Source organism: Chroicocephalus ridibundus, chromosome 7 (genome assembly GCF_963924245.1).
Source record: "Chroicocephalus ridibundus chromosome 7, bChrRid1.1, whole genome shotgun sequence".
Lineage (NCBI taxonomy): Eukaryota > Metazoa > Chordata > Aves > Charadriiformes > Laridae > Chroicocephalus > Chroicocephalus ridibundus.
Genome location: NC_086290.1, coordinates 21,200,820 through 21,220,853, shown reverse-complemented (window position 1 = coordinate 21,220,853; position 20,034 = coordinate 21,200,820). Strand labels below are relative to the sequence as shown.

At 35.5% G+C, this 20,034-nt stretch overlaps 1 protein-coding gene across 7 annotated transcripts in view; it reads left to right on the top strand.

The window, feature by feature from the left end:
- Positions 1-20,034, top strand: part of LOC134518103 (sodium channel protein type 1 subunit alpha) — a 103,024-nt gene that overhangs the window by 66,980 nt on the left and 16,010 nt on the right. For all 7 annotated transcript variants that reach the window (XM_063340345.1, XM_063340346.1, XM_063340351.1 and 4 more), the window contains 4 exons: positions 452-569; positions 2,037-2,191; positions 5,068-5,241; positions 7,392-7,514. In XM_063340345.1, coding sequence (XP_063196415.1) covers positions 452-569; positions 2,037-2,191; positions 5,068-5,241; positions 7,392-7,514 — 570 coding nt within the window. The remainder of the gene's footprint in view (positions 1-451; positions 570-2,036; positions 2,192-5,067; positions 5,242-7,391; positions 7,515-20,034) is intronic.

Below are 20,034 nucleotides of genomic sequence, written 5' to 3'. Positions count from 1 at the left end.
TTTCCCTTGTTCCCCTTAGCTCCCACCTCATTTAAATAGTTATATTTAGACTCTTACCTGCTTTTCAGTAGATGCTACAGATTCCTGCATAAACTTGAACTTCATTATTTCGATGTAGGTCAAGAAATCATTGCTACTTATGGTTGGTTGTGGTCATAAATCTTTGCAGGCTTAGCATCTTCATTCTGATTTTTCACTTTAAAGCATAATTTTGTTTGAAGCCTTATCCATCACTGATACACCTTTTAGATAATGTCTCCATACAATGCAGACGGGAAACAAAAGATTGTACAAATTTCACATATGTTTAACAGCAATTTACTGATGTTTAATACTAGAACACTCAAAAACATGACAGAATTATTTACTTATTCTGAAAACAAATAATATTTGCCTTAAAAATATTTGCTGTGCATTTGTGATGCTTTTTTGTTCCCCCCCCACTTTACAGAAGTTAAATTCGTCTAGTTCATCCGAAGGTAGCACAGTTGATATCGGACTTCCTGCAGAAGAACAACCAGAAGCTGAACCCGAAGAAGCCCAGGAGCCAGAGGCCTGCTTCACAGAAGGTGTTTGGAACAAACATACTAATACTACTTATTCATGCAATATGAAATACTTATCTATTCAAACTAAGTATCAATATTCGTGTATTGAATTACTCTTTTGTTAATGTTTAAATCATGATTATTAGTGGTAGTACTTTTAGACCATAATTTACCATATGGATACTGATACCACAATTATACTATGTATCAGATAAGCAATTAAGAAAACATTTTATCAGAAATATATCATTATCGCTGAAAGTTTTATTTTAGTATGAATAACTGTACTTTCTGAGTTTAGTTAGTCCTCTAGGTAATAAAATAACACACCATATTTATACCACTCTTCACAGATATCTACCAAAGTGCTTTATAAAGTATACATCATTTAAATAGATGATGAGTGGTAAATAAAAACTGCACTTTGATGGTTTTGTGCAAAACGCTAAATGAACCTTTTACAAATTGGCAAAAAGAGAAGGAAGAGCCTTTGTGCCACCTGGGGCAAGAACAGTCTCACCGGGTGGACTCATTCATCTTTCATGCTTCCTTTTATTGTCCCTTTTACAAAACTCAATAAAACAAGAATCTGATCATAAACTTTATTTGCAAAGGCATTTCCTTCCAAGAAACATTATGGATGTGTGCATGTAAAGGAGGTGGCGAAAGGAATAGGTTTAAAACAGTAATGTAAGGATACAAATGCCCTTTATGTTATCTGTAAGCAAAAGCTACATTTAGAGTTTGGAAAATAAACACTACGGTCAGTGCTAGGGTTGGTTATTTCTGGGCATGATAACAGACATTTCTTTAGAAATTTACACTGAACTAGTAAGAAGTAGTACTGTAACAGACTTGGATTTGGCAAAGAAGATACCATTATTGATTACTTGTATTTTTCTACCTAAATGAAAGAAGAAACAAAATCAAGTCAGCAGCTAAATCATAAAACTTAAGTAAATTAAGGGCACAAGTTAGAGATGTTAGCTGGTGCTGAAAAGCTCAGAACTCAGATAGGAGGCTTAGCGTTTTTTCATACATTAAATGTAACATTGTCTGGATTTAGTATCCCGAACAAAAGAAAGTACAATTTAATAACACTTATACATATCTTACTACATAAACCTACTGTACATTTGGATGACTATTTATATTTTTAGTCCTACTTTGTATTTTGCAATTTGGCTTCTTGTTCCATGGACTTCTATCTTTTTGCATGTGCTGTCTTGAGCACTTAGTTCTTGATATATGAGAAATACTTTCTTCTCACTTCTTGATTTAATTGTAAATTTCAGTATTCCCAGTGTTAATTTTTTTTGCTTTGGAGAAAAAGGTGGTCATCTAGGTGAAAATTTATTGGGTTTTTATAAAATAGCACAGCTTCTAGAAAGGTAGCATTGTATCATTAACAGAATGAATAACCCAAATTAATGCAATTCAACATCATCTCTTTTTTTCCCTCCTCTCAATATATACACTGTTTCAAAGGCTGTGTACGAAGGTTCAAGTGCTGTCAAGTAAGTATAGAAGAAGGGAGAGGAAAGCAGTGGTGGAACCTTAGAAAAACCTGCTTCAGGATTGTCGAACACAACTGGTTTGAGACTTTCATTGTCTTTATGATTCTCCTCAGTAGTGGAGCTCTGGTAAGTAAAACATGAACAGAGTGTCACAATGTTGTCAGAAAACTTCTTAAAAGTTGGCTCTTCAAACATTGTTTTAACTTAGTTTTCTCCACCTGAATGAATACATAATTCAAATGACAGGACTAAACTTTAGTCAGGCCTTTGAAAGAATGGTAGAAAATGTCTCTTCTCAACAATATGTCAAAAAAGAACAGACATAATTGATTAGAGAGAGCTTAACGCCTTTGCTGAAAGTGACAGTGATACGCCTGAAGCAGGGAGAGGGACAACATGTGAAGAAGAGAACATACGTTGTGATTTGAGTTTGCTCTCTAGTTTCACTGGTGTTTACTGATATATCTCAAGCAAAAGAACTGTCACTGATGGAAAAAAGAAAAGTTTGGAAGTAACTGTAATGGCATAAAGAGCTCACAACACCTCACAAGAGCCATAGCTGGCTTATAGAGTCTTATAAATGTTATGTGCTAGAACAGCAAGAAAGATTAAGACTGTGTAATTATTCCTTTCTAAGAATAAGAATTTATTATTTATGCTTCTAATTCAACTTCTATTGACTCATACTCATGTAGACTAAAGCGATATCCGTAAAAACATGAATTTGCTTTAAGGTTAGCAAGTATGTGAGGGCAGAATAAAAACAAACCAACCATAATATAGATCTATAACAATTAAAGAAACAAAACATACCAATAATATGTTATTTCACAAATACAAAGAATGACAAAAAATAAAGAAATTGAAGATGAACTGTTAAATAAACGTGAATCTGAATACATACTGAGCTGAAGTTTCTTAGGGAAACTACTAGCCCTGAGATAGTGTAGAGTATATCTAGCATCTACCCTGGTGGATGCAATTACCCTTTGTAAATTACTTAAGTTCCTACATCATAAAACAAAGTTGTGCTGCAAAGTTGTATTATAAACTCTATAGACCACCCCAACACTTTAAAATACTGTTAATGATTAGAGGTTTATGATTATACCTATCATTGGTTTCAGTTAAATCTTTAAGAATCGTTCTGCTTTTGTTTGGTCTAGTATCGACACAACCACCAAATAAGCAACTTTTACTCACCACCATGTGACACCTTCCTTGTGATAACCTGTGATATTAAAACCCTGAAATAATAAAAGACTCAAGTCTATACTATTGAATTTTGGTTCATGCTACCAAGTGGAGAAAACCTTTAGTGACAACGATTTAAACGAGAGAAAAGTACTGGCAAGAGATCTGGTAAAGGTGACTTACCATCATTGTATTTAGAGGAAGTTTGAGATACGTTCCCACAGCGTTAGCATCTTGTGCTTGTGAAGGTGTGTGTCATCCACAGAATATCTATTTTGTGAAAATGCACCAGAGACCAGGGACTATCCCACGCCTCTGGATGTGTGAGACCCTGCTCTGCCTTCAACTTCCTTTGTGATAATGAAAAGGTCTCTTTGGACCTGGACTGTAACCCATGTTCACCCCAAGGCCACAGTCCAGATGAGCGTCACTGTCATTGACACCAGGAAGTCTGACAGGCACAAGCACACTGCAGGCTGCCTGCAAACCCCCACCCTAAGGACATTTAGGCACGGAGCAGGCACACTTCCAGCTGCCAGGAGCACTGCTGGCTTAGCCTCTGGCATGCTCCCATCCAGAAAACGAAAATGATACGTGTTGACTCTCCCAGTTTTGTGTGATTAAGTTTTTAGTGATCACATATGAATGTCAGGTACCATAGTGCCTGATCTAAGTATCCAAAATTACTGACACAAAGATGTTAATTTGATGACTGATAGACAAAAAACCAATCATTTGAGTAAAGTGCTTCAAAAGCAGGTTGGGTAAAAATGAATGTTAATATCAATAAATAGCCAAATCTTGCAAACTAGCCTATCATTCCAGTTCTTTCAATCCAAGAAAATCAATTATTCTCCATAATAAATAATAGCAATAAAATGTAAAAGTAATTAAGGGGAAAATTTCTTGGAGGACAGGAACAATTCTGAAAAGCAGAAGCTATATACATTTTCAAATGTCTAAAAATGAAAACACAGAAACAGTGTAAATAACATTGCAAAGATCTCAGAAATTTTATGTATCATAAAATGTGAATAATACAGTAATGCAAATATTTGATTTAAATATTTTTTTTAAAAGAAAGGAAGAACTTGTTTTATGATTTATTACTTAAAATTTTCAAAAAGCAACAGGACTTAAAAGAGATGTCCAAGTTAAAAGAATTAAAAGGGACTTAAAGAGACTTAAAAGTCACATCCAACAGGACTTAGATACATCCTTGTCCCTAAATTAGAGAGACATGGGTTTTATGGATGGACCAGTTGGTGAATAAGGAATTGGCTGTATGGTCGCACCCATGGCTGGTGGTCAATGGCTCCATGTCCAAGTAGAGACCAATGACGAGTGGCGTTCCTCAGGGGTCGGATTGGGACTGACGCTATTTAACGTCTTTGTTGGTGACATGGACAGCAGGACTGAGTATACCCTCAGCAAGTTTCCCAATGACACCAAGCCGTGTGGAGCAGTCGACACACTGGAGGGAAGGGATGCCGTCCAGAGGGACCCAGAGAGGCTTGAGAGGTGGGCCTGTGCAAACCTCATGAAGATCAACAAGGCCAAGTGCAAGGTCCTGCATTTGGGTCAGGGCAGTCCAAGCACAAATAGATAAAAATCTACAACCAGTGGAGTGGTTGCTGTATAATAGCTGGTTCTGTGTCCTGTGAGCTGGAAAATACAGTTCCTATGCCTTTTTGCGAAGAAAGATTGTTTCCTTTTTTTGTTGCTCTCTTTTTTTTTTTGGTTACAACCTGAAGTATGTACAGTTTCAAAATGGAATAACAAATATCTTTGAATGTTTTTACTCACAGGCTTTTGAAGACATATATATTGAACAGCGTAAAACTATCAAGACCATGCTGGAATATGCTGATAAGGTCTTCACTTACATCTTCATTCTGGAAATGCTGCTGAAGTGGGTGGCCTATGGCTATCAAACATACTTTACTAATGCCTGGTGCTGGCTGGACTTCCTGATTGTCGATGTATGTAGTGTATTTCCTAGGTGTTACTTTTATATTTATTTTATCTGAATTAGGGTTTCACAAGGAATGCAAGATGTATCTGTAGCATGGGTGGTGTGGCTTACTTAGTATTAAAGTGCAATAAATATTACTGAACTTGCAGTCTTCACAGCTGTGTTTGAAACCAGGCTCAATAATCTTTCCTGCAAAGGTTATCTAATAGTTATTACTCTACTGTGCTGTGCTGTGAAATGATGGGGACCATTTCTTAAGATATTGATACAATTATGGAGAATTTAAGAAGTAATGTCCTAAGCAATCCCCCTTTCAGAAAACCTCCCATATGCAGAAATGTTTCTGCAGTCTATGAAGTTCTCTGTGTGAAACTAAAATACTATGTTTTACATACTTATGAAACCACAATCAGCTGCTCCATTTTTAGACAGAAATTTCTGGTAAAACTTATAAGAAAAACAAATATTAAACAAGCTCAATTATAAAATCAAGATGCATTTTGTAACTTAATTTTGTAATTTAAGATGCATTTCAGTAACTTAGAAACAGACACTGAATAGATAAAAAGTGAACTTCCTAAGCAGTTATGGACCCAAAGAATTGCTAAAAATCCAACAGTTTCTGAATGTGTTCCCAGCATACAAGGGCTAATTAAAGCAGTTCATTTTCTCAAGCTTTTTTTTGTGACTGGTGCCTACAACCTTTTTGATTGGTGTACATTTTGGATTAAATATATCTAGGATTTAACTTTACATAAACAGCTACAGATAACCATGTTCAAACACAGTACTCATACAAAGAAAATATCCTTTCTTTGGAAAAAAATTTCATTCTTTAGTACCTATATTCTTCTCAAAATGGGTACTTAAGTGGCACAAAAAAGCCTGAAGAAGCTTGCAAGCAGAAGCAACTCCCATTTTCTAAACTCACTTTTACTAATATTTGAGCTTGTTTAAATCATAATATCCCAAACAGCCATCTTCTGAATGTGAAAATTTGAGTACTTCTTTGTGGGAAGGTATAACACATATTCAAGCGTCTGAATAAGCTCACAATTAAATCCTGGATTTAAACACCTGGATATTTTCTTTAATTTGTCTGTAGATTATGGCAGCTTGAAAGCTAAAAGTTTTCAGTAGTATGATGGATGTGCTGGAGAAAGAAATTCAGAATTCAGAAGAACCTAGTTTTGCGGGCTGCTAGAGCTCAGGATTGACAAGTACAGAAAAGCTATTAAGTTTTAAAAGCTAAAGAACTCACGTATAATGTTTGTTTTTAAATATGGTTCATAAAGAGCACTGTCCCAGAGTTCTCTTTACCTGATGCATTGTTCTCTGTAATGAAACAGTACATGCGACTGTTATGCTATTTTTGTCCCAGTAAATAGTTAAGGAATTAGAACAGCGTCATGAAGGAGCATTTAGGGGAAATGGGAAGAAAAGAGAAGGTATTATTTTGACAGGAGCCACAGTAAATGTAGAGAATATAGTATTCCTCACTGTGACAATGTAGGGACATACAATATATAAAGGCCTGTGGAGTTCTGCCACCTATGGAACTGTTCTTACAAGTTCTTTAAGAAACAGCATAATCCAGGTTACTGTCAGCCTGTAGAGCACATAAATTCAGCAGACAGGCAAAATGATTAGTCAGTGTAACCTAATATAGAAAAATTAATGCTTTCTACCAATTTCTGGAGGAGCAATGTTGCTCTGTGACCCATCTGTTAATTCAAAACAGGCTTCAATCATTTCCCTTTCAGTTTTGGGCAATCAAATTGGCATTATCAACTATAATGACTGATCCCAACAGCACTGTAAAACAAAGAAAAAGTGAGAGCAATACCTAAATTGGTAAAAAGGAGAGATTAATTTAATTTGCTTTTTGTGGTTTTAAATGCCCTCAAATCACTAGCAAAATATGAAATTCAGAAGTGTTTATGTTTCCAGATATTGTTACGTTGTGATATTTTTGTTTGTTTATTTACCTATCCTACTCTTATTTCATATTACTTTTTTTTTTTATTTAAAAGACTTCCTATTCCTGAAGAAAGTGGTCCAAAATTAGATTCTTCTAAAGAAGTTTATATCTCACATCTATGGTATGTAAGGTAGTACGTACAATGTAATAATTTTTACTTTCCTGTTTTCGTATAGGTCTCTTTGGTTAGCTTAACAGCAAATGCATTGGGTTACTCTGAACTTGGTGCCATTAAGTCCCTTAGGACACTAAGAGCTTTGAGACCTCTAAGAGCTTTGTCACGATTTGAAGGCATGAGGGTAAGACAACATGAAAGAATCTGAAAATATGCATGCATAGAAAGAATCCATGCATGCAGAATAAGGAATGACAAGTCCATGCAGAAAGGCTGCACTATCTTTTTATCTATTGCATATCTTTTACTAACAGATAAGCAAAAAGCTTCATCAGTTCACCTAAATCCATATGCAGTATCTCATGGAAGTTACATTCATTAAGGTTACTTTACTTTCTAGCCAATCTCAGGAGTTTTCCATATAAAGCTTTGAAATTACCAACTACGAACTCTCTTAACAGATACTATACAATGAATAAAATGTAACAAGATTTTATTAATTTGTTACTGATAACATATCACAACATTTTTACAGGAATCTGATTTAGCATTAGTTAATGAAGATATTTTCTGTTAGTAGTTTAAATCCTTAATTTTTCTTCATATTTGATAAACCACCTTTGGTCTAATCCCACTGAATTGTACTAGAGATACCTGCTAGTGGTTTAAATCTATTTCTGAGTTTGGCTGACATTAAAAACAAATCAAGTTATTTGATTTTGCTATGAAATTATTCTTTTTGTAAGGTAAATGCTTTTCTTATTTCAACAAATCTGTATTCAATATTCAATACAATGTATATAAGGTTATTTCTTACTTATTGTGAGTACCTTAAAGGCCCTGCTTACTATTCATCTCACTCAAGAAAGCATTTTAACTTATTTTTTCATTTGTTTATACCGTCTGTTCCTTAAAGCCACTGAATACAAACTAACTCTATATGCATGTCACTGAAATATGTTTTAAGACAATGCTTTTTGCTACTTCATGGAAACATAAGAGGAAACAATGCACTAATGAATTTCAAGTCAATTATAAACCACTGGAATAGCCTGGAATATACTGTATGAACAACCTTTAGATACAAATCTAAGCTTAATCAAGTCAAACCGAACCTTAGAATTCTGTTCCTTAAATTGTATTAATCAGGCTCATATCTCTACTTCGGAATGCATCAGAAACATATATTCCTAACCAATGATTACTAGATAGCAAATTGGCTTTTAACAGCTTTCTCATAATTTGAAATTCATGAATCGATATTCAGCAGGGTAAAAGCTGGTCAAGTACTACAGAATGTATGATTTTTCCTTCAAGTTTGGAAGGATTATTTGATTTAGCCATTTTCTATTTCTCTTTCTTTTTACTTACTGTTCATGAACATTCAGATAAATGTGGTTTTGTGCAGAGAAATGTCGGGAAATTACTGTCAGCTTTACTTTTTTAATAATGCTCTGGTCAGCTGCAGGAGGACTGGGAGACCAGTACAGAAGTTACCCAGGGACAAGAAATGCTGCTCTTTAGATGATGTTGGAAAAAACAGATCATTTCTAGAAAGATAATGACAAAACTGATTGTCAAATGTTTATTCCATTTTTCTGTATCCTTATATGATTGCCTTAGTATATTTCCCACTTAAAAGATTTAGGATCTTCGTGCTCAAAGAAAAGTACCTGTTATTTGAAATCTATTTACTGCTTTCCCTTATTTCTCACTGAATAACTATGAAATGGAGCCAGAAGCCCAATCATATGATAGAATTTCGGATACACAACATGAATAATTCACAAGTAACCTACTGTGTAGGAATCACAGAAAAGCCTGGAAAAGCAAAAAAGGTTGCAGCTCTGTCCTCCAAGATTACTGATAATCAATGAAGTACCTGATTCCAGTCGCTTAGCAAGTTTGACTGGCCAACTGTATAGGCCTTATCTTTACTAATAGTTACGTGTACTTCTGAAAATGGTTTTTCCAAAGCACTTGGAAAGTATTCACAACAGCTCACTGACGGATAGTAGCATTACTGTATGAATGACTCACGAACAGTAAAAAGATTCAAATAACAAATAATTGACCAGCTCATGGTAAGACTATAGTCAAATTACAGTCTTCTCAGAAACTGAGTTCATTTCATAAAAATCCATAAAAACAGAAAGTAAAAATAAATCAACCCTCTTTGCTTTCTCATATTGTCTATACCTACACTGAGCTGTGACAAAACAAGCTGAGTTTTTATTCAGCATGTATTTCTAATTTTAATGGCTAATCCCATGTTCAAAACTGTGGAAATTTTGCCCTGAAAATATAAGAGGTCATATGTATTCCACAAAAGTCCCTGTATGTAAAAAGCTCTCCATCATTTTGTAAAACAATCTGCTAAATTCTGAGCTACTTTAAATCAATCTTAAATAAGTTTACCGTTCTGGTGAATTGGAGGAATACAGTGTTTTACATAGTCAGTTAATACCAATAAGTATTCTGTTATCCCTAAATATGAAACGCACTTCACTTTCTAAGTTGTATTTTTACAAGTCTACAGTTCTACTCTGCCATTACAACTTAATTTTGTAATTATGCTCTTTCATAAATGGGACAAATTCTCTTCCCAAATTGAATGTAAGATATATGAATCACTTGCACCGAAACAGGGTACAAGCGGTCCGTAGCCTGTGCTTGCCTTGAGCACAGAAGTGAATTCTGCCTTATTAAAGGCATTTAAAATATCTGCTAGTATACTGAATTCTGAGAAATTTTAATACTTTCTGTAGTGAATCTCAAAACCAACTCCACCCAGACGCTGGAAGGCAAAGTAAAGAATTGCTTTAATTTAATTTAAACTTCTGTCTTAGGGTTTATATTCTCATCTCAATTAGTGTGTGTACTGAGCAGAAATATCTGCAGCCTGAGATTTGAATATACCCGTTGCTTTTTCTTTAGCTTTTTAGTAGTTGCAATATAATGCTTTTGCGCTAGTTCTGAATTGATATGCTACTTGTAAATGTAGAATACTGAGTATACATTGCTTTGCTGAGTTAGAGAATTAAGTGACAATAAAGCATGCATTTGTGTCTAATTTCACAAAATAAAGCATGTCATGCCGTGCTTGATTTATTTATTAGAGAAATAGTAGAAGGCAGCAAACAATCTGAAATCCACTTGCACTTTCAGTTTTGCATGCCTTATGCATATTTCTGGCTGATGGCTTTAAACATTTACTGTATTTCAAATTTCCAGTCCAATTTCATAACTTGTAAAACTCAATTAGAGTATTTGATGTCTTAAATATCCTCTAAAATTCAATGGCTATTCCTTAGATTCCCTTACCCAGAAAGTGATAATGAGGCATTTTCGAGAGTACTCCAAACTTCATTAGCAGGGAAGAAACATTTCTCATATGACTGAGTTATAAAACATAACATCAAGTGTCTGTCATTACAGATTCACAACTAATAACAGGCTATATATTTCTATTTCATATAGGATAACCTTTCTTCAGCTTGGATGGGGTGGACCACTGGTTCCTCCCCTTATCTGTATTATGGGTACAGTATTTCCCCCTTTTCTACCCTTAATGATTACATTATGACTAATCACTACATTGTGTATTTAGGGTTAGAAGGAGAGACAATCTTATTTGAGAGTCCCAGTAGGAGCAAAAGTAAATTACATATATTCACCCTATACCCCCTTCTTAATTGCTTTAAATCTCTGGAAATAATCCTTTGAAATTTCTGATGTTAAACAAATAACTTGAAAACTGAGTTCTTTTTGCAGGAGAAAGGTACCTCAGCTATTTTTAGAATTTTAGATGCTTTTTGAACTGAGATAAAAATGGCTTTCTTTAAAAGTATGAATCTGGCTTTTAAATTGTTTTGGAAAGATCCGGGCTTTACTCTGTTACTCTATTTTATAGCTACATACATTAAAAAATATATCATAGAAAGCTTGACTGTTACTTGTAATACATTAAGCACACCAAAACACTATGAATAGTCACAGCTACTAATACTTATATAACTGCAGTTTAAATTTTTGCATATTTATAAACCCTTGTATGTTACATTAAGTAAATCACTCCAAGTGTATATAGATAACACAGGACATCATATAACATATATAATCCTTTCTTGGAATTGGAATTAAACCTTCTTTGGACTGTGTTGGAAACTATTTTTTGTAACCTTTTATAAAATGCTAATAACACTATTATTTTTGTAGTATCTTTCTTGGGGTTTAGAAATGTCCTGCAGGAGACATGTCAGTGATATAAAAAATTCGCTTTCGCTATCAGATCCTTAGAAAAATCCACTTCTTAGACTACAACCCTTGCAAGCACCAACTGTAGGAGAGTATCATTAGTGCAGGGGTTTTTATAGATTCAGTGTAAATGATGTATCAACATAAACAGCATTTACTGTAAATTTAGCATCTTACCTCACAGTTAAAAATTATGTATTCACTCTCAAGAAAGTGTATTCACTATCTTCTGCAACTTTCTCTTAAATATAGAGGAATATGTTTTGTTGATCAAAAGATTGTGCACTTTGAAGGATTTTTTGAGGACCGTGATCTTATTCATTACCTTTGAATTTTAAGGAAAATAGGAAATATCTTGTATTTTGAGATTTTTCTTAGACTATAATTCTACAATTAGAAGAGAACTTTTGAAGGAGTTTCTTACATAATTGAAACTGATATGATTTTGTGTCCAGATTTGTGTTTGTTGTATCTTGAAGAAAATCCTTCCTTTTAGGATCAACTTTAATTGAAATTTGAATGAGATATATTATATAGTTTACATTTTAATTAAAAATGTTCAAGAACACATAAAGGTCAATAACATTTCATTTATGCAACAGGAAGACCAAAATTATTTTTTTTTAACTGCATCTGGTGAAATTTGACGATACCGTTCCTACATCAAATAATTACTCTGTTTTCATGCTTGTGTGTATTTACAATATTTACCAGGTCTTCTCAAACAAATGCAGACATATGATTTATTGCTTGGCAGATAATTATTGTATTTCATCATACAGTTGGTTTAATTATGTCTTTTCTTCTGTGTTGTCTTCAAAAGTTTTTTGTCGTATACTTGATTTCTGGTGAGAAACAGAATCAAAGCTCCTCTGGGAAGCTCAGTATTTTGTTAAATCCAACAGTGTAGCTTGCTTTTTGAAGACTGTTATACGACTAAGAAATGCTTCTGTTGCTACTTTAATCAAGTTAAATTTTTTTGTGAAAGCTGGGACAGAACTGCGGAATCATTGAGGTTAGAAGGGACCTCCTGAGATCATCTAGTCAAAACCTCCCTGCTAACAGTTCTAGCATTCCAAGATATAAACTCACCACCCAATAGTATGAAATTTTTCCAGTACAAAGTGTTATAAAAACAGCTTGTGCATTGTTTGAGAAAGTATTTTGCTTTCTTTGAGGATAGAATTCTCTATCAGAAGCGTTCTTCAGTCAGCCACACTTCTCCACACTTCTAATTAAGGAAAAGTAGAAGAGACTGCAATTGTTAAGGTAGTGATTTTCTTTTCATCTGAGATCTTTTGTCTCTTGCTTCAGCTTTATTTGTTCATTACTGTTAAGATTAAGATTTAGTTGTACCTCATTGTCAGGTCTCTCTGATTCTTTCCATCTGCCTGTCTTCTCTTTGCATACTCTCAGTTAAATCCAAATTTTTCTTTACAATTGCTGCTTTAAATGATATTTTTCTAATAATCTTCACCCTATATTCCCAATACAGTCTCCATTTTCCTCAAAAATGGAAAACCTTGTCATAAATCTTGTCATAAATACTCAAATTTTTTCAATTGTTTCACACGTGAGGTACTTCTAACATAAGTTCTAACACTGACAAAATGCATTCATTTCTTTCATGAAACAACCTTCTGCGTTTTTTTTATTGATTTAAATAACAGTCTAGTCTCACTATCATAATTTACTTTTACATACTTTCTATTTGCTACTTTGTAGTGATCCTGAATTAAGGTTAAGCATTCGTTTTCTAGACTAAGCTTTCAGTGAGGTGTTTTCCTTTGTTTCTAATTTTTCTAAACATTTTTCTAAATGTGATTTGATTATGGGCTTAAATAATTATAGGTCACGTAGCTAAGATTAAGTTATGTACACGTACATGGCATAAAAGCAAACTGTAGCAAAGGTGGCAATATTCTAGTTCTTTTACTAGGCAAAATCCATAAAATACCTCTAATTTTCGTTGGAGGATAGACAGACAAAGCCAGACTCTTCTCAGATGCGCCCAGTGATAACAAGAGGCAAAAGACACAAGTTGGGTTATCGATTATTCTTATTTAATATAAGAGTTTCTCACAGGAAGTCCATTAAGATAAAACAGAGAGGAGTAATTAATTGAAAATAAGAAGGTTTGAATAACTTGACTGAATCTACATTTTTAGATTCACCATGGTTCCTTCCTAGAATCATTATTTGGATCACGTCAAGTACATTGCACTTTCTCTCCCAGAAATATTTCTCATCCTCTGTTCTCCCTAAAGCCAGTTCATAGCTGATCGTCAAGCATATGCAGCGTGCTTCTTCCCATTGTACCCGTTCCAAGCTACTCAATGAGAACATATGTACTTTTGAGGTGTCGTCTTAAAGTATGTATTGGCAAGTAAAAGAGTTGTCGCAATCTCTCGTTCTCTCTCTCTCTTCCTCCTTTTCCTTTCTCCCTCCCCCATTCTGTCCTCATCTGCTAGGTTGCATTGTCAGATATGTTTTACTACCTGAACTAAACATTGGAAAAATGTGATAAATTTTCTTTATTATCTTTGAATAAAAGCTCTACATTACTGCTGTGAGAATGTTTAGTGAGAATGTACTTTATCCCTTCAACATAAAGAACTTTGAATCCTTATATATCCAGACATGACAACTCCCTTCTATCCAACTCCATGGATACACTCAGGTGAGACAGGTTATCTTGTGTGGGAATATTTTTCCTGTACTGCATCATCAGTTTTCTTCCTTAATGGGCACCTCCAAACCTCACACTAAGCAACTGCGGCAAAGAGCCCAAAGCCTCCACTGAGGATCAGTCCTAGTCCTCTGCACTGGGCAGGGAGTGTTTGCATTCTGTCTGCTGGCCCACAGGTCGGGTACTTCCATTGCCTTTGTGAGAGGAACATTTCCAGCAGATGTAGGTTCTAATTTAAGCCCTGTACCCATTTCCTCCAAACCCACTGACTTTCTGCCATGTTATGATTTGTAGAAGTGTCTCCTCTAACTTAGAGAAAGACAGTTTTCATCACCTGTTTTGCAGTACCAGGGAGAACAGGAAGCCATTATTACAGCATTTTTGTTACTATGTGATCGGAACAAAGGGACTGGCCCCAGCGTTTTTGTCACACTGAGACCCCTGCTGCCTTACAGAAGCTCTCAGGTTGCATGCGGGAAGGGACAATAGGAGTGAAGGCGCTGCTTTCACATGTCATTGCAGAAACAAAATAGTCCCTGCTTTTCATCAGGGACTGTAAACACACAAGCAGACCGTGTACTATACTGCTACAAGATGTTTACATTACATGTATACTACACCCTGAAAAAATCAGTGATTGCTGATAAATTATTTCTCGGTGATTATTTTTTTAAATTTCTCTTTTTATTTTAGGAAAACAGATTGCTCCCAAGCGTCGTGTTTACTGAGTAAGAAAATAGTACATTGAATTTTCAGGCTTTGGGGAATTTTGAGATAGTAGAAATTCAGATGAAATCCCTGTTTTGCTGTTCAAGTGCCAGTCCCTTCAACTTTATAACTTGTCCTAAATTGTTTGTGATGAAAAAGGATTCCACAAGGTTTGATTTTTAGATGGTAGATGTTAGGTTTAAAAAGGAGAAAAAAATGTTTTCTTGTGCATACATGTGTATACATGTGTATAAATCATCATATTTGGAGTAAAGTATCAGCAGAAATCTTCACTTGATTTTAACAGCTATATTTCACTGTTTCACAAGTTCAAACCAATTTCCTACCAGTTAAGAACCTCTGCCTATGAGAAAGAATTTGGCCTATTTTGTTGGAGATTGTTTGTGCTTTACTTAGGGATAACACAATGATGATCATGATCTCAGTGCTGTCTGTCATAAGACACTCTCAAGATGAAAATGAACTCAAATAGTTATCATCAACTGGGCATCTTCCAACTGAATTATTTTAAAGATTTCACAATTTTAATCTGAATTATTTAAATGTTTAAGATCACCTTCACTCTTGTTAATCTTTGTGCAAACCTGGATAGTAGCAAATTTCATCACTGCACTGGTGGATGATCTCATAATTCGTGAAAGTTGTATTTGCTGAGATTTTTTGTCTGGTTTTTTTGTTGTTGTTGTTGATTAAGACTTTATGACCACTGATTACCCTGCAGGTCCACGCATTTCCTCTTTTTACCTGACAAACCAAATGAGAAAATTGAAGTAATTGCACGTTTCTTAAGGTACTTCTCTTCTAGAAATCTAGTGCCGTGTTTTACACAACACTGCCTATCTACAAGGTCCCGGATTATCTTTACACATACAGTTTTAGTAGTGAAATGACAGAAACTACCATCTCATAAACTCAAAGCCACCTGTGATCCCCAAAGTGTGAAAATCTTATTAAGAGATGCTCTGCAAGAATTTCACCATTCTTCATAGATACAATCATTAGATGAATTTCATCCCTGGGGACTGAGGAGCTGTTCAAGTATTTTGGGGGGAAGGTACTTAAAAGAATTCTTGGGAACCTTTTGCTCTATACTACCTATCTTTGTGTTTCTACCTTCTACCCTACCTCTCAAAAGGTTTTGTCAGTAGGGCAATTGATATTTTGGATCGGGTTTTGCTGTGCAGTTAGCAAAATCCAGGGGCTTCTGGGGTTTGGATTTTGTTTGTTATTTTTTTCCCTTTGAACTTCTTTGATGTAGGGGTCTTCCTTCTTATCACATGGACATAAAAGAGCAGAATAGGTGCATATCTGTCTTAAATTTGGCTTGCATAACAAATTTTTTGATTGCATGTCACCTTATGAGCACGTCTGCTTTTGTAAGCACCAGTCTTTGGAAAACACCATTATTTGCATACAGAGAAGTTCCTATTATATATTTCTGACTTGTCTGATAGGAACATGTGTCCACGCTTCGTGATGGGTAAACTAGAAAATACATAGTATACATACAACAGAGGATCCAGTCATAATGGAAAAGCTGTCAGTTAAATGTACATGAAGGAGAGCCATATGTTGAATTCAAGCTGCTGGACAGCTGATCTCACTGTGCTAGTGCTTGGCCTGTGAAGGTCCAGTGGTATGCTTATGCTGCCATAATACGAATACATCAGCTGATGCACTGGTTCTCTTATAGCTGTTGCTTCATGAATGGAAAGAGCCAGGGATGATTAATTCTCAAGGCAGAGGTTTATTCCAATGTATCCTTGCATTGGACTATCAGACAGTGCTAGTCTTTCTGATTTAGGTATGGGCTTTCTTCATGGTTTCACTCAGATGCTCTTTTGACCCTCTGACTGGGAAAGTTACTGTGTTCCTTATGTCTTTTCCTCCCTTGGCTCAACTCCTCCACAGTTTAAGAGAGAATACACCTGTTACCTGATACCAACCACCTAGTCAATTCAGTGTGGTTTCAGCATCTTCTAGTCTTCCTTGTGTGATGTCTTCGAAGTCCTTCACTATGAGAACATGCTAAACTCAGATCATGGATGTCACCAGAGCCTCCATTCCTGTCCACTCACAGCATGCGTACCTGCCCATTACAGCAATCTTATCTCTGTGGTGGTCCAAGAATCTAAACCAATGGCTACTTGCTCGTTTCATCTTTCAGTGCAAATGCTCTCTCTGGCAGCTTTGCGTACATCTGGACTTTGGCCAGTTAAGCAAGGGAGATTCATGATCTTATGGTGGTCGTTCTTACCTCATACTTGTTCAAGACAAGGTGGTACTCATAGCTTACTCTCAAATCCTGCCCAAGGCAGTGTCAGTGTATCATTTGAGTCAGGAATTAATTTTTGTATCTTGCTTTAATGTGGCTTATGCTGCATATGCTATCGTCAAATTTCCTCTGTGTGCTGCTGTCTTTGAACAACTGGTTCTTCAATCTTTGTACTGCTAAGAGAGAGAGGAATGGCTTTTGGTTACAAGCACCATCTGAACGCTATGACTGTGTGACCATATAGACAGTCAATTAAAGAGAAGAAAACTATATTTTTTTTCTGACATATGTATTCAAGCCCACAATTTGTTTCTCTTCCTTGGATTTCCTGAAGGCTTTCTCAGGCTTTCCCAGCTATCAAAGAACTGAGTACGGGAGGAATGTGTCTTATGCTTGTTAGGGCCATATAGCATGCACAGAAGATAAGGTTTGATTTCATCCTCAAAGGTCCTGGTGAAGTAAAAATTATTTGGCTTTCTGTGCTTGTGTATGTGAAACTTATGTGACAATGTACACGCAGAAGAAAATATGAGGTAACAGTTAAATAACCTCTCTACTCTTTGATGGACTCCTTGGAAGGACTCTGATATGAGATCTGGCACATCAAATCTTTGGGAAACTTTTCCTGTTTAAGCCTAAAATTATCAAGTTGACAACTTCCAATGTGGAGGCAAATAAAGTATTTTGTCATTTTAAGTAGGAAGAATGTTCCCAACATAATCCTGTAATCTTCCTTTCCGTCCCAAAGATGGTAACTCCTCCTCATTTGCACCAGGGACAGTTTGGAATTTCTTCACAGAAGCTGCAAAAGTTACAGAAAAAATGGATAAGTACTACTGAAGATTGTTCCTCGTTTGTTTACAGATTTCAGGAGGCCCCAGTATATCCATTAGTCAGGTCCAATGTAGGAATTCCTGGAAAGCCTGTGGCTGCTGAGATGCCAGGATCTATTGAAGCTATTTTGCTGAGGGAACTACAATACATTTATATCTTGCTATGTGTTTCAGGTATGTGTCCCACAGCAAGGCTGACTCTAGTGAAGCTTCCTTATATTCTACTCATACAGCAGGGATAAGATGGTATTCTGCATAATCCTCATTCTAAACGTATGCACAGCTCTGGTAGAAAAACTGGTGGGGTTTTTTTTCAGTTCCATTTTGCTGTCTTCTTTGGACAGTTGTCCAAAAAAAGATGGAAACAGCAGCAACAAAAAGCTACTGGACTACTAATTTGTATTGACGTAATGTCATAGCCAGATGATAACACAGACAATTAGCATTGCAGTAATTCTTTTATCTTACATATATATCTGATGTTGCAAGATAAATGTTATGAAAATGTAAACATGAAAAAAATGTGTATATATATGAAATACTGCTTTCTTCTAAAGACATGGTTTTCCACAACCTTTTTTCTTTTTTTCCTGGATGAATATCAACTAAGATGTAAAATAGTCTATAGCCCATTTGTCTCTGTAGGTGTCAGGTGTTGCTTCTCACTTACTCTTACTGGTATTCCACCTACCTGAAACTACAGGAAGGTGAACGAGCAGAATCAGCTTGGGCTTTTGCAGCTTGCTCACCGGAGTCAGCCTGACCAACAACATCCCAGCCTTGAGGAAATGCAGAGGTAATTTTAAAAACCAAAAAAACTACTCTGCAAACATCTTTTTCCGATTTATTGACATTTTATTCTGTAACAAGGAATAACAGAAAATAGGCCCATAAGAGCAGCCCCTTTTAAAAGAAACAATATATTTAGAATCACATACATCTGATCTAGATTTGAAGAACAAACAAAAATAAGAGCTGTAGTTGCCAACATTCTTTTAACCCACTACAGACTTTTTTCAACAAGAAGAGATTGACAATTTTTATTTGACAAATTTTTAACTCATTAAGAAATGCTAATTGATCTCTTTTCTGCATTCAGTTCACTTTTCAATTGTTCTCACTTTTTTCTCTCCATTTGCTGTAATTGATGTGCGTAGATGTCACGTGTGTATGTATGGGTGCTGTCTTGGATACATATTATGTAAGCATATGTCCTGGCTATCCCGATATACCTCAGCTATTCGTAAAGCAAATACTGAAAAAGTAAACAGAAAAAACACTGATAAATCAATTGTCTCTAACTGTATGTGTTGAAGAAATTAAAGACTTCTTCCTAAGGTGGACTTTACAGTCAGACAAGCATCTGACCAGCATGCAAAAATGCAGTTTTAGATTATAAATATGATAGGGCAAAGGCTCAACAGTTGTGGGGGAAAAAAATCAAAAAACAAAATGCAAACAGCAAACAGCTTCTAAAAGTTTTAATTTTCTTTTCTTCTTTTCTTAAAAAACCTTCCAGGGGGACTGGATAGCTCAAGGGGTTGGTAATAGGATACAGAGCCTTTCATCTCTAGGTCACCAGTTCGCACCCAGGCCAGGTCAGTAGTGACCAAAAATTGTTACCATTTGATGGGTTTTCAGTGACCTATATGAAATAAGTTGTTGGAACCGTTGTTGGAACAGTTGCTGGAAGCTGTTCACTTCTTATTCAAGAAGATGTGGCTGATCTTTTGGCAGTCTCAGTAGCAAGACTGCATTACCTGTTCATCTAAAGATGCAAGACACACAGATGGCATTTTGTAGAAATCTTTCTTTCTACAACTATTATCAATTCATAATTGCTGTAGCTGTTAGTATTCTGCTGCCTGTTCTGGATCTGTGCTGTGGTCCAATGGATCTCAGGGTTGTTAAAAAGGTAATT